This window comes from Rhinopithecus roxellana, chromosome 10 (genome assembly GCF_007565055.1).
Source record: "Rhinopithecus roxellana isolate Shanxi Qingling chromosome 10, ASM756505v1, whole genome shotgun sequence".
Classification (NCBI taxonomy): domain Eukaryota; kingdom Metazoa; phylum Chordata; class Mammalia; order Primates; family Cercopithecidae; genus Rhinopithecus; species Rhinopithecus roxellana.
This window is the reverse complement of record NC_044558.1, coordinates 88,162,695-88,177,903: the sequence shown is the minus strand read 5'-3', so window position 1 is coordinate 88,177,903 and position 15,209 is coordinate 88,162,695. Positions and strand designations below refer to the sequence as shown.

The following is a 15,209-nucleotide window of genomic DNA, read 5'->3' as shown; positions in this document are numbered from 1 at the left end:
GTTTAAAAGAGCCTGGCACCTCTCTCCCCTTGCCTTCCCTCTCCTCCCTCCCCTCTTCTCCTCTTGCCTCCCCTCTTCTCTCTCTCTCTCTCTCTCTCTCTCCTCCCCTCTCCCTCTCCCTCCCTCTCTCTCTCACACACGCGTTTCCTTCCTTCCTTTTGCCTTGTGATGCCTGCTTCCCTTCACTGCCCAACGTGAGTAGAAGCAGCCTGTGGCTTCCCCAGAAGCAGATGCTGGTGTCAGGCTTCTTGTACAGCCTGCAGAACTGTGAGCCAGATAAACATTTTTCTTTATAAATTACCCAGCCTCAGATATTCCTTTATAGCAATGCAAATGGACTAAGACATCTACCTTCGACATAATGCATGAAAGCTTTGAGATGCTTGGAAATCACCTGCTGGTGTGTGCAACCTTTGCTTCCTACTGGGAGGCTGGGCATACCCCTGGGATAGATTTGGTACAGTCCCATCAGCAGATCAAATAAAGAATATGGAAATCATGCCAGAATCTAGGGCACAACTGAAAAAAAGATGCACAGAGGGGCCTAGTGCTGACCTCTGTCTGAGGGTAGAAGCCAACCAAATTGCCTGTTGCTCAGAGCTCAGGGCCCCAAAGAAAACCCATCCATCCAGCCTCTACCAGAAGCTCAGAAATAGACCACTATTCCTTGAGGTCTGATCCAACAGATGTGTCAGAAAGACCAGAACCATCTGCAAAGTTGGTCCTGGAAGATGGTGTTATAGTGTGGCTAGGTCGCCACCCAAATCTCATCTTGAATTGTAGCTCCCACAATCCCCACATGTCATGGGAGGGACCCAGTGGGAGGTAATTGAATCATGGGGGCTGGTCTTTCCTGTGCCATTCTTGTGATAGGGAATAAGCCTCGCAAGATCTGATGGCTTTATAAAGGGGAGTTTCCCTGCATAAGCCCTCTCTTGTCTGCCATCATATAAGATGTGCCTTTCACCTTCTGCCATGATTGTGAGGCCTCCCTAGTCACATAGAACTGTGAGACCATTAAATCTCTTTTTCTTCATAAATTACCCAGTCTCAGGTATGTCTTTATCAGCAGCATGAAACAGACTAATACAGATGGCAAAACCTGTCACAGAGCAAAGCAAGTGAGGTCTGGACCACTAAGGAAACTCCTTTTAAGTCTCTCCTCCCATCCATTGTGCCTTCCTGGATACCCTCATCCATTCTCATTCCGACATGGCCTCTCTCTAAATTAGATTTCTGGCACACAAACCTCTCCACTGATTGCTGGATGTCCCTCAAGCTTTACTCAACACAAACATCACAGAATTAGGGAAGCTGAGACGGGTTGGGAGGGAGCGCCATACTCCCAGATCAACCCTTCCTCCCTCCTACCCCTCACCCAGCAGTACCAGCCCCACATGCCCAGACCCAGTGGAAGCCCAGCCTTACCTTGTTGATTTTGTTGGTTTTGGGGAGCGTCTGACTGATGTGCAGGTCTGAATACCGAGGTGGCTTCCGTAGAGGGTTGTTGATGTCACATGGAACGGACTCTGTCCGGACTAACCTTGCTGGATCCGTAGGGGTAAAAACATTGATTTGGGAATTTAAGTATCACTTTGTCTTTGGTTATGCCAGGAGAGCATAGCTCAGATCCCACCTCTTAGCCCCAGCCTCCAGCCTGGAGGACAATTCACTAAAAGTGATCATCGTTCTGTGGTGGGATCAGGGTATTCTCTGTGGTTTGCAACATATTTCTATTGTCCATATATGACTTTTGACAATTAAGATGATAATAATAAAACTAAAGCTATCAGGTTTTTAAAAATACCATAATTGTTTCATATTGGCAGACTCAAAACTCATTTTAAATACACGAGGTTCCTGATTTCTCAGGGCCTGTGATGAGTGGAAAAGCTCATCACGGCGCCCTGTCCCTAACTTTCTAACCTCTGTGTTAGGATCATCGTTCATTACTTTTGGGATTTCTCAGGCCTAAGCAGCCTGCCACACATTGAAACACTTTGTCCTAAACAACCCTGGATCTCTGAAAGAAAGACAGCTGTTCCAGGAAGCTAGGCACGTAGTAGATGCTAAATAAATGCTTCCTGATCCAAATCACATCGCCCAAGCCCCTCTCCCTTCTGTTATTTCTATTACTCACAGGGGAACACAGCAAGGGACAAAAATGAGAAGCTCAAAATCAAATCTGATGCCTGGTATTGTTATTTGTTAGCTGTTTTTTGTTTTTTGTTTTTATTGCAGTGGTGATGGGAGGGTGTTGGTTGAGAAGTTTAAGCTCCGGATTGACCCAGGGATTTCATTTCTCTGCTTAGCCTGAGCTGCCATCACCATGGAAACTGACTATATTTTCAACTTCCAACCAACAGAGAGAAAAAGCAAGAAGCTGGTGGATTTCTGCAAAGTTCAGTTTGCTCTGCATGTACAGACACCTGCCACCTTTGAACAAAAGGAGGCATGGCCTTGAGGGTGGGTGGGAGAGAGCCCTTCTTCAAATGTCAGCCTCTGAGAGCCATCACCTTCCAACAGGCTGGTTCTGTCCATATGGGAATCAACCACTAGCAGAACCTTTTACAGAGGAGAATTTGGTGGGAGGCAATTTTTCCAATGAGGCTGACCCAAGGCAGGGTCTCAAGAGAGGTGAGAATTCAGCCTTTAAAATAGCCTCATTGAGTGTATACAGTTATTCAAGGAAGAAATGGCTCTCAATTAAGGATGTGGGGTGGGAAGGGCAAGAGAAGGGAGCTGAAGACTTTGCCTTCACTTGCAATTTTCTGTGTTTTAGAGATAAACAATGCAAAGATCATTGAAAATCAGCTGCCCGTTGGCTTTGGGACACATTACAGTGCTTTCAGCAGCAATTTGCCTCCTTCTTTAAGTTTCCCTTGGGTTCATGCTGAATTAGGGCAGATTCCCCGGAATATGTACTGATCAAGGCCAGGGGAGATGGGAGTGGGAAAGTGGGAGGACAGGGAAGGAGGACTCAGTGTCCAATTAGCAAGCTGCTTTACTCTAAAGTTGCTCCCTGGTGATTTGAAGGCTCTATCCATCCCATAGATGAGGGGTTTGCAGGGAGGTGGCCAGCATGAGTTTAAAATATTTTAATAAACTGCTTACATTTAAAAATAAGCATATGGGCCAGGCGCAGTGGCTCACACCTGTAATCCCAGCACTTTGGGAGGCCGAGGCGGGTGGATCACTGGAGCTCAGGAGACTGAGATCATTCTGGCCAACATGGTGAAACCCCGCCTCTACTAAAAATACAAAAATTAGCCAGGCGAGGTGGCATGTGCCTGTAGTCCCAGCTACTCAGGAGGCTGAGGCAGGAGAATCACTTGAACTCGCGAGGTGGAGGTTGCAGTGAGCCGAGATTGCACCACTGCACTCCATCCTGGGTGACAGAGTGAGACTCCATCTCAAAAAACACTGAGTAAATAAAAAATAAGCATATGGCACACAAAATTCTCTATCTGGGCCTTTGTTGGAAATGTCAGAAATGCTGGCAATGTAGGTCCACATGGCTGGAGTGGCTGGCTACCCTCTCTAGATGGCACTTGGGTTTTCCAGTGTCCCACAGCCCCATCTGGCCAACTTCTCTCATTTAGGACATCTACTTGGCCCTCGTAGGCATCGTAGTTTATGTCTCACTCCTGCTCTAGAGAGTGCTTCTCAACTTTAAGGTGCATGGGAATTCCCTGCAGATCCTGTTTAAAATGCAGATTCTCATTCAGTAGGTCTGGGGTGGAGCCATAAATCATACCTTTCTTTTCTCTTTTTTTTTTTTTTTTTTTTTTTGAGATGGAGTATCACTCTGTCGCCCAGGCTGGAGTGCAGTGGCATGATCTCAGCTCACTGCAAGCTCCACCTCCCGGGTTCATGCCATTTTCCTGCCTCAGCCTCCCGAGTAGCTGGGACTACAGGTGTCTGTCACTACACCCGGCTAATTTTTTTTTTTTTTTTTTTTTTTTTTAGCAGAGACGGGGTTTCACCATGTTGGCCAGGTTGGTTTTGATCTCCTGACCTCATGATCTGCCTGCTTCGGCCTCCCAAAGTGCTGGGATTACAGGCGTGAGCCACTGTGCCCGGCCTCATAAGTCATGCATTTCTAACAAGCTCCCAGGCGATCCTGATGCTGCTGGTCCATGGACAATGCTTTGAATAGCAAGGATCTGGCCTACGGTGTGCAGCAGAACTTTCTGCAATCAATAAAATGCTCTATATTTGTACCAATATAAGCCCTTGAAATGTGGCTGGTGTGATTGAGTAATTAATTAAATTTGTGTTTTTGATTTTAATTAATCTAAATTTAAATACTTAAATGTAGCTAGTAGCTACTGTATTGGGCAGCACAGGTCCAGAAAGTCCCTCAGGGATAAATTTCTATATGGATAATGGAGTTTGGGGGTGATCACCTCATTGGGCAAGGATCAGGGGAATTATTTTGAAAGCTGGACTACAAGAGTTCCCAAGACAGTGTCCCTTATAAGTAAGTCCTTGGCAGTCAGGGAAAAGCCTTTCCTTCCAGCCAGATTCGTCTTGCTTTTGCAGTGGAATCCTGGTAGTGGCTCTCGCAGGGCTGCTACTTCCCTGCCTGGACAGGTTGGCTCAGACACTCCTAAGGCCCCAGGAGACAGGACACAGATGGCCCAATCCAACAGGCCCAAGACATACCCCTCCTCATACCTACTTTTGCAAGGCCAATTGATTAAATCTAGAGAACACACAATCGAAAAACACCCAGCCAGTGCTCTTTTTGGTGGGAAGAAAAGCAATGGGATTGGTAAACAGAAGAGGCTAGAAGTTAGGACAGGAGGCAGGATGAGAGAGCAGGGGTTAAGTGGGGAGACAAAAGGGGCTAAAGTGTCAGAGGGACCAGTAGAGGGGCAAGAAATAGGGAGAACAGGCATAGGGGAGGATAAAAGAGACAGATGTCAGGAAGAATGGTGTTAGAGAGGAAGAAACTATGTGGGGAACTATGTGGGGATCAGGAGGTATTCAGAACCAACCTGAGTGGGACAGCTATGTGCGGGACCTGCAGGAGCCCCACCTCACCCCTACCCCTAGGGCAGTAAGTGTTAAATACTTACCTCCTCGGTGGATGATCAGAAGATGACAGGGTGGGGCTTCTTTGGTGCATTTGTTGTGGCACTTTAACCTGAGAAAGATAAAGAGAGAGAAAGATGGATAGGTGAATGGCTGAGTGAGTGGATAGGTGGTGGGTGGGTGGGTGGGTGGGTGGATGGATGGATGGATGGATGAACGGGTGGATGGGTGGATGAGTGGATGAATGGATGGGTAGATGGATGGGGGATAGATGGGTGAGTAGATGAATGGGTGAATGGATTCACGGATGGATGGATGGGTAGTTGGATGCATAAATTGGTAGATGGATGGATGCATGGCTGGGTGGATGAATGGGTGGATAGATTGATAGGTGGCTGAACAGATGGATCGATGGTAGATGGATGAGTGGATGAATAGATGGATAAATGGGTAGGTGGATGGACGGGTGGGTGGATGAGTGGGTGGATAGATGGGTAGATAGATGAATAGATGAATGGATGGGAGATGAATGAACAGATAGATTGATGGGTGATGTGTGGATAGATGGATAGATGGGGAAGTGAATGGATAAATAAATGGATAGATGGGTGGGTGGGTGGATGGATGGATGCATGGTGGATGGGTAGGTAGATGGATAGGTGGATAGATGGGATGCCCCCAGTGGTCCGGAAAGCTCTGGGTGCTGTGGATACTAAGATGTGAGATGAGATGGGGCAGCTACTGCAAAGGCATATCCTCAGCAAACCAGGAAATTAACTCTGGAGACAGGCTTCTAGTATCCTACCCTCTCAGGTCAGTCTTGGGTGGTCCAATAGTGGATGGCAGCTGTTTTATTAGCATTGCCCACATGGACTTCATGTTTTAAAAAAATATCAAATATCATGTTTTTCCCATCAGCCTGTATCCATGATCATCATCACAATTCTTCTCATCATCTTCCATTTACTTGAAGACTCATTTTATACTATGTCATTTAATCTTTGTAACAATCTCACAAAATGGGCATCATTATCATTCCCATTTCACAGATGGAAAAACTGAGATTAACTGACTTGCCCTGACAGAAAACCCGGGTCATTGGTCCCAAAGCTGGCCGCTCATTTTTCTTAAAGCCTCAAGCTGTAGGACACATTCAACCAGGGCTTCTAATTATAATGAAATCGGTGCCAGGCATTAAGTTTTAGAGGCATAAAATGGAAGAGTTTAGAATGAATACGTCTTCCTTTGAGAGGAGCCAAAGAGGACACCTTGCTCTTTTCCCTTGAGTTGCCTGACTTCACAAGGATAATAAAAATCACAAATTACTGCAGCCTGGCTTTGTCCTTCTCTTTTAGAGTTTTATGTCAATAGGAAAGATACACCCTGCGGAAGATGCCATAAGTGTCCCATTCATATCCCCTTGGATTCTCTTACCATTTTGCACATACCAGCCTAATTTCCAGCAGCCAACATCTTTGCCAGATGGTGGCCCTCAGGCTGCTTGGAGATTTAGTATGAAAATAGACACAAATACTAAACTCAGAAGTAGGAACTTTACAGTTGCCCCCTACTCTCTTCCTGATTTGACAGTTCTCTTTAAAATAATGGTTTGAATATGCAGGCACAGACTCAACATTGATTCCTCCAATTAGTCTAGTTCAGTGGTTCTGAAAGTAGCGTCCTCAGACAGCAGCATAAGCACCACCTGGGAACTTTTCTGGGGCCCCACGGCAGACCTGCTGAATCAGCACTCGGAGGCTAGGCTGTGGCAGGCAGCACTCTGGGTCTGAACGAGCCCTCTAGGTGAACTGGATGCATGCTCAGGTGAGAACCACCAGCCTAGCTGATTGTTTTGGAATATTTGTGCACATTTCCCCAGTTTTTCTCTTGTTTGGTCTTTCATGGTCCTGATGGGGCTCTGAATTCCTCTCTGAAAAAGTTAGACCTGGGACCACCAAGAGTGCAGCAGGGGAGCAAAGAGGGTCATGGGCAATATGAGACAATGCTGAATCACAGGGTGAGACATAAGCCCCTCTCCAATTCTCTTTCAATCTGATGGCACCAGAGAGAAGGTGTCTCCAACATGTGTTATGTCCAGTCCCAGATTTCGACAGGTAGCAGTATCCACAGGCAGTTTTATCAATGGATTTTTCCATTTGAAAATTTATTTTTTCCAGGTTGCCTTATGAGATGGTTTGAATATTTGTCCCTTCCAAGTCTCATGTGGAAACACGACCTCCAAGTTGGAAGTGGACCTAGTGGAAGGTGTTTGGGTCATGAGGGTGGATCCTTCACAAATGGCTTGGTGCCTTCCCTATGGTAATGAGTGAGTTCTCACTCTATTAAAGACCCTGAGATCTGATTGTTTAAAGGAGTCTGGCACCTCCTTCTATCTCTCTTGCTACCTCTCTCGCCATGTGACACCCCTGCTCCCCCTTCTCCTTCTGCTACGAGACCTTATCAGAAGCCAAGAAGATGCTGGTGCCATATTTGTACAGCCTGCAGAACCACGAGCCAAATAAACTTTTCTTTATACATTACCCAGCCTCAGGTATTCCTTTATAGCAATGTAAAACAGACTAACACACCTTATATTAATGGCAAGTGATGTTGATTTTTCATTTATGATAATGAGATACATTTTCATCTTTCAATAAATTTAAGTTTAAAAAGGCCATAAATAGAAAAAAAGTAAAAATAGTAGAGCGGATATGTAATTATGATAAAATCGTGACAGAGTGTTAGACAAATGTCTGAGTTAGACTGGGAAAAGCTGACTTAGACATTTTGGAATCTACAAAAAGAGGACACAGCTCTTGGCACCAGGAAGTCTAAGATGGTTGAAAAACATTTGGAATTGCTGTTGGTCATGAAGGACATAAAAAAGGTAGGGCACTGAAAATAACAAGAACTAACATGTATGATGTGTCAGGTAATATCCTAAGTGCTTTACATCATTCATTTAATCCTCGTAACAGCCCTAGGAAGTAGCAATTATTGTTAGTCCCATTTTACAGAGTGAGAAACTCAGGCTCATCAAATTTGGATAACTTACCTAAGGTCAAATAGCCAGTAAGAGACAGAGGTCCCTTACTGGGGGCTAGATGCTAGATGCCTTCATTATAACCACGATGCTAGACGCCTTCACTACTTGCACACTTTTTGCTTTATCATTTTGGGTGTAGGTGTGGGTAAAGCAGAAAGTTCCCGGGAGCTATGACTGCCTGAGTCAAAACGCCCTTCTTTCAGACAAGCCTAAGATAACACCTAATTCTTCCCAATACAGACGCTTGACTTCACAAGGATAATCGAAATCCCAAGTCACTGTGACCCGGCTTTCTTTGTCTTTCCCTTTTCTAAGATCCTCAGACTCTCAGACTTATGGGAAATATCCCAGCCCCCATGGGAAAGCTCATAATGTCTCAAAACCCTTATGCAGAGCTCTGCTAAATGTGAAACTGGGCTTTTATTCATTCAACAGTGAGCTTGGCCTGGAGTGCCCCAGGTACTGGAGATACACAATGAACAAGACTAATGCAGCCTCTCTGTTTATGGGGAAGGATGATAAATGTATAAGCAGATAAATCAAATAACTGCAGATGTCATAAGATCATAAAAATATATTTCAGGGAAGTGGGATGGGGGGAATGATGGGGTATGAGGGAGGTCCTCGGGTAGGTGTCAAGGGTAGGTGAAGCCGAGTTCCAGCACAAAGGTTTGGAGGGCAGGACATGTGTGCTGAGTTCAAGGGTCAAAAGTTAAAGGTCGATGAGGCTTTTAAAGTGATGAGAACTTTTAAAGTGAAGAGAACAACACGAACGGTGGGGACATGAGGAAGGGGAGGTGGCGGAGACCCCGAAAGCTAAGACAAAGGGTCTGCATTTGAATCTGCAGGTGCTGTGAAGCCGCTGAAGGTTTCTGAGGACCATGACATGGTCAGACAGATGTTTGGGAAGCCCTGAGCTTTGGGGAATCTGATGTTAAAGGGGAGTCGGACCAAGAAGTTTCTGCACTTGGAGTAGCTGGACTCCACTCCAGAAATTTCAAGAAAGAATTGTTTTCCTTTCCAATACCCCACCTATGAGTCATCTCTAATAAACCCCGCTGGGAGAGTGCCTTGCGGATACAAAGAAGCCCTGTGGCTATCTCGTGGGTAGCACTTTGAATCAGGGGCATGCAATTTAATTTCACCTGTAGACCACTGCTAACCCAAGACAGGGCAGGTGAGGCTGCCCACGACCTTGGCCTGTTTCCTGCACTCCTCCTTGGCATTGTTCCTCTCCAGAGTCCCTTGTTGCTTATCTCTTGCAGTAATGGAAAAGCCCTCCTTGACCTCTGTCCCAGGAGTGGGAGACCGAACACTCTTCCTTCCAGTCAGGGGCTTCAGAGGGCAGCATTAGCAGTGGAAACACAGCCTTGCTCATGCAGAAAACCCCAAGAGAAATATCTCCAATGCCCAGGCACTTAAACCTTGCATGGAGGTTCAGATGTCAAGAATGACAGCCTGCACATCCAGGATCTGCTAATAGAGTCGGCAGGATTAGACAAGCCCTGAAATTACAGAGACTCTGGAGAACGAGGGAAGAGGGACCACAGCAAGACTTTGCAAGCACACTATGTCCCACTTAACAGAAACTGTTTTTCCAGCTGGAAGTGTGCAGCATTTTCCCAAAATATGACTTTTCCTTTTCCCTACCCATGGAAGAAAGAGCTACTAGCATATAATTTACCAGGAGACCACCTGCTTCAAAATTAGAGTCCCAGGCCTCACTCTCCAAGGTCCTGATTGGGTAAGTGTCTGTTGGGAAGGCAAATTTTAAGCAAGCACACGTGAAACTTGAGAACTACCATATCAGAGGAATACATTCTACTTCCCAGATGAGAGATGTATGGGAGCCTGAATCTTTCAGAATACAATGTTCTCCTCCGAGAGGAAAATAGGGGGAAAGTATATAGAACAAATCTAGGTTCAAATCCTGATACCACCACTCCCTGGCTGTGATAACTTGGGCAAGCTGCCGATACACTCAGAGCCTCAGTTTCCCCATCTGTAAAGTGGGGACAATTGTAGCATCTTGCCTCTCTGGGTGGCAGTGAGGACTAATGATATAATGCAAGTAAAGTGCCCAGAAAAATACTTGGCACACAGTAGAATCTCAAGAAGTGGCAGGTGCTATCTTTTTTATTATGGTAGTTACCATAATTATGGCTAGTTTGTGTAGCAGCTTTCTACAGCAAGCCCCTAAGATCCTCTGCTGGAGGACTTTCTCTGGCTGGAAACATGGGCTGGCTAGAACACTTGGAGACCTTAACCAACTACAGGTGGGCACTGGTTGATGGATATTCCAGCCCCCTCTCTCATGGTTTGCATGATCCAGAGACATGCTCATTTTAGGACTGTACCCTAATCCCCCCAAGCACCTGCTCTTTGATGCACCCATTACCAGCTGCCTTAACTCTCTGTCTCACTTCCCCACTCCTCTATTGGTATGGCCTGGGATCATCTCTCAAATAAACCACTTGCCCTCACATCCTTGTCTCTGGGTTTGTGGAAACAGGGAAGCCCAGTTAAAACATCAGGATTATTAACAGAAATTCAGAGCATAAACGTGGCCTTCCACACAGCTCTCACACCAAAACCAAGCCTTCTGCCCCTTGACTCCTCGTGCATCTCTAGCTGCCAGTCCTTAACGAATTTGGTTCTCCAGGTGCTCCATTCCCCAAGGAGGAAGGGAAGAGTTGGGTGGACACAGCAGACTGCCTCCAACAACACGAAAGAAGGCAAACCTCCACACCAGACGTGGGCCAGGAGGAGCTCCATGTTTCAAGATGGTGAGTCTGAAGGATTCCCAGGCACCAGGGAAGGTCTTATATGGTTCCAGCTGTGGTCAAAAGTTTGCACTTTGGAATCAAGCTGACCTAAGCCTAAATCACAGGTCTGCCCTTCCTAGCAGGGCAAGAGAGCATTTAATGAGAGAATGAGTAGTGCCACATAGGCACTAAATAGGTCAATGCTTTAGCAGGCAGGGATACGACCCACTCTGAACGCGCGCAGGAAATGCCCTGCCACCCTCATAGAGCCTGCACACTTGGAAAGGATTTATTTAAAACTTTCATTGCAAACAGTTAACTTTTTTTTCTTTTAACTTCCAAGGTTTAATAGGACAAGCTTCAGTTATCGGGAAAAGTTGCTTACGAGGAACATCTCATTCCCCCAAGGGAACTGCTGGCTAAATGAGACATCGTCTCTGTCTGAAAATTAAATATGTGAATTCATCTTGAGGGCAGAATCTAGGTCTCCCTCATGTTCTACCTCCTTTTCCTTTCCTCCTTCATTGAAAGGTGCCTGGTGCTTATTATCTGGTGGGTAAGTATCAGAGAGAGAAAGAGGAGGAAAGAAAAAGAATGGGTGGAAGGGGAAATCTGTGAGATTTAGAAACATTCTAATCCCTATCAAAAAGTTATTGAAAGGTCATTTCTATTTCTTATCAATCGTATCCCTCTTTGTTTGTGAAATGCAATCATGCCCCCTTCTTTCTTCCCTCCCTTCTTCCCAGTGTGGGGCTCGGGGGCAAGGATTTGACCAGAAGCAAACTGGATCTCCATGGGAACTGTGGGGGACACATGGTCTCTTTCACAAGCAGCTCTGCTGTTTTCTTTGAAGATTTGTCATGGCCCCCTGTGAAGCAGTCACAAGCCTAGAGCCTGGCGCGGAGCTGGGATTGGAATGCTGGCGTTCCCAGGAGGGACAGGCAAGACCCCTCCTGGGGAAGACTGTCACGTCAATTTCTCACCATTCATTGGGCGGTTCTAACCAATGGATGAAAATTTGCTCCGATCAGCTTCAATCTCTCATTTCTCCTACTTTTTCTTGTACCATACCAGCTAACTTCACAATAATCTCTCTGAGTAGGGCCTGGTCTTTCCTTCCAGAGTGCAAATGGAACATTTTAAAAACCTGGCTCCTAATATCCAATTGAGGAAACATTCAATAAGCACAAACTTTGAGCCAGGCGCTAAATTCCACAACCCATGTCCCTTGAACAGCAATCTCATAAGAGGTGGATATTGTTACACCCATGTAACATGTGAAAAGTACTGAACACCTAGCTTTGTTGGCTTACTTTTGTTAATAAAATAGTGGATATCAATTTATGTATGGCTATGGAATCTCAATATTGACCACGAGAATAGGAATAATAATTATCTCCCTCTACCATGTGAGATAAACTGTGTGAAATGTTTTACATATATTTTAACCCTTATTAGCTTCTGTTTGTCTGTTTGTTTACTCTCACTGCAGATCTAACACATTCATTTTGCTCACTCATTCTTCAGAAAACAGAAGTGATAAATCCTCATAGATGTGCTCCCATTGTGTAATCATGTGATGTATAATTCTGTCTTCTATGTGCATGTTTTTAAAACCTCAATTTAAGTTTTAGACTGCAATCAAGTTTAAGACTTGAAGTCTAAGACTCTTTTTAACTGTTATCTTTTCCCCCAGTATTTTCTTTTGCTTTTTAACTGTGCTTTTTTTTTTGTTTGTTTTTTGTTTTTGTTTTTGTTTTTGTTTTTGAGACAGAGTCTTGCTCTGTTACCCAGGCTGGAGTGCAATGGCACAATCTTGGCTAATTTTGGTATTTTTTGTAGAGACAGGGTTTCACCACGTTTGCCAGGCTGGTCTCAAACTGCTGACCTCACGCGATCTGCCTGCCTTGGCCTCTCAAAGTGCTGGGATTATAGGCACTGAGCCACCATGCCTGGCCTGTCCCCCTCTTTCTGTCCATGTGTTCTCATCATTTAGCTCCCACTTATAAGTGAGAACATGTGGTATTTTGTTTTCTGTTCCCGTGTTAGTTTGCTAAGGATGATGTTCCATCCATGTTCTTGCAAAGGACATGATCTTGTTCTTTTTTATAACTGCATAGTATTCCATGTACATCCATTTTTAAGTCAAGAAGACTGGGGTCTAGTAACAAGCTCAGTCACACAGATAGTAATGGGCAGAATTGGGACAATTCATCCATGCATGCCCACAAGAAAACACTGTGTTCCTCCTCTGTGCCAAGGGTTGTGCTCGGCACTGGGGGTATAATAATTAAATAAGACAAGAATTCTTTCTTTAAAGATCTTACAGTCTAGCAAGAAATGTACTGTCCAAGAATATAAACCTGTCTCTTGTGGCTTCAAGCATGAACATCTTTCTACTCATCCTACTGCCACCAAATTGCCTCTTAGAAATGAGCCCATCTGGATTTGAACCAGATTTTGGGGGCCTCATATTGGCAAGAACCGCTCTCTCTCCAGAGGTCCCTGCTGAGATCTACTCAAGCAACAAATATTTACTGAGCATTTACCATGTGCCAAGCACTGTGCTGGCCCTAGAGGTTTAAACAGTGAACAGTCCAGAAACGAGATGGCCCTGCCTTCAAAGAGTTTAAAGTCTGGTCAGGAAGACAGGCAGGTAAATAGACAAATACAACATAGTAGTATGTAATATGGTGTGACAGAAAAGGGCAGACGGTGGCACTTCAGATTTGAGAGGAGTCAAGGAGGGCTTCCTGGAGGAAAGTGGTGGCTGAGCTGAGCTTAAAAGATAAATGAGAGCCAGGAGAGGTGTGCAAGAAAGATGCAGGCAGTAGCAATGGGGTGCAAAGACATATCAGTGAGTGGGCACACAGCCTGCTGCAGGGATTGATGGCTCAGGGAAGCTGGAGCTCTGGGCACGAAGAGAGGAGAGATACAAGGGGATAGAGGAGTAAGCAAACATGGCGCAGGGTCTCATCATGCAGCTGGATTTCGCCGAGAGCCAGGGGGAACTAATGAAGGATTCTAAACAGGGAGGGGAATGCTGGCTAAACATTTTAAAAAGGTCCCCTCTGGCAGCAGAAACTTGCAATTAAAGGGCAGCAAAGTTCCCCTCTCATTATCTTCCCTACTCTCTGTACCTGCTTTCCTTTTCCAGGTCACTGCATTAAGTGTTCCTGAAGGCTTCTTGCAAAAAAAAAAAAAAAAAAAAAAAAAAAAAAAAAAAAAACACGAAACCAAATCCTTGCCCCCTTTGCAGCAGGGCTTGTTTCACTGCATACCCCAGTTGAGCATTCTGGTCTCATGTGAGTTCCCCTGTGGTCTCTTGTTTGAACCAATGCTTCTAGAAATGCCTCTGTAGGCTCCAAGTGCAGGATATCAAAACACCCTTTCCCTCACTGCTAACAACTCGGTGGGGTCTAGCTCTTTAGCCTATAGCCAACCACAATATAAATGAGCAAAGGGCGGGTGGTAGGGAGTATTGACATATAAATCAGACCTCAGGCTCCAGGGACATCATGAAAAATCACCAGGAACCCCCCCCCCCAGCACTTTTCTCTCCATAAGAGAACACTCTAAGGGAAGCTGTACATTGATTACTTGCTGTACCCTCCCTCCTCTCCTCTCCCCCACCTTCCCTGAAAAAGGAGAAAGTGACTGTAGAGTCTTCTTGGCTCTCTGAACCCAGAGATGTTCATCAGAACACAAAGATCCATTTGTCGTCTTTCAATTCAACAAAGGATGAGGGGAGCGTGGGGCAGGCTGGGGGACGGATGACGAAAAGCTTTGGTCCAGGCTGGGATTGAGACCAGATTCTTATACTCTGTTCTGCTTGTTTAGTTAAAGGGCAAGCAGAGTGACCCGTCGCATTTATTGCCGGCCTACTGTGTAGCCAGCCCTTTGCCCATGTAAAGTGGTTAAAAGTCTGGGATCTTGAATCAGGGCGATCAGTGGGTTTGAGTAACAGATCCACTCACCGTGACACTTTGAGCCAGCTGTTTACTTCTGAAGGCCTCTGTTTCCTTGTCTGTAAAATGGGGGTAATAACAAACCCTACCTACTTTCGATAGCTGTGGCAAGGATTAAATGAGATCATGCATGTAAAGTGTTTAGAAAAATGTCTGGCACCTGGGTGAGCCCCCAATACATGATAGCATCATCATAATTATCATCATCATTATCACATCTAATCCCACCTCAGCCCCCAGTAGAATTATAAGCATCCCTCAGATACAACTATAATTAGACCTAAATTTTTGCTTATCATAGGTAAAAACGCATATATGGGATGATTAACTCCCATTATAATTATTGCAAAAACTGAAGTGTTTCTATTAATAGAAAAGTAAGTTCAAGAT

At 45.2% G+C, this 15,209-nt stretch overlaps 1 protein-coding gene across 1 annotated transcript in view; it reads right to left on the bottom strand.

The window, feature by feature from the left end:
* Nucleotides 1-15,209, bottom strand: part of KSR2 (kinase suppressor of ras 2) — a 497,941-nt gene that overhangs the window by 84,757 nt on the left and 397,975 nt on the right. The window contains exons 8-9 of the mRNA XM_010368261.2: nucleotides 5,087-5,152; nucleotides 1,429-1,555 (exon numbers count right to left, since the gene is read on the bottom strand). Coding sequence (XP_010366563.2) covers nucleotides 1,429-1,555; nucleotides 5,087-5,152 — 193 coding nt within the window. The remainder of the gene's footprint in view (nucleotides 1-1,428; nucleotides 1,556-5,086; nucleotides 5,153-15,209) is intronic.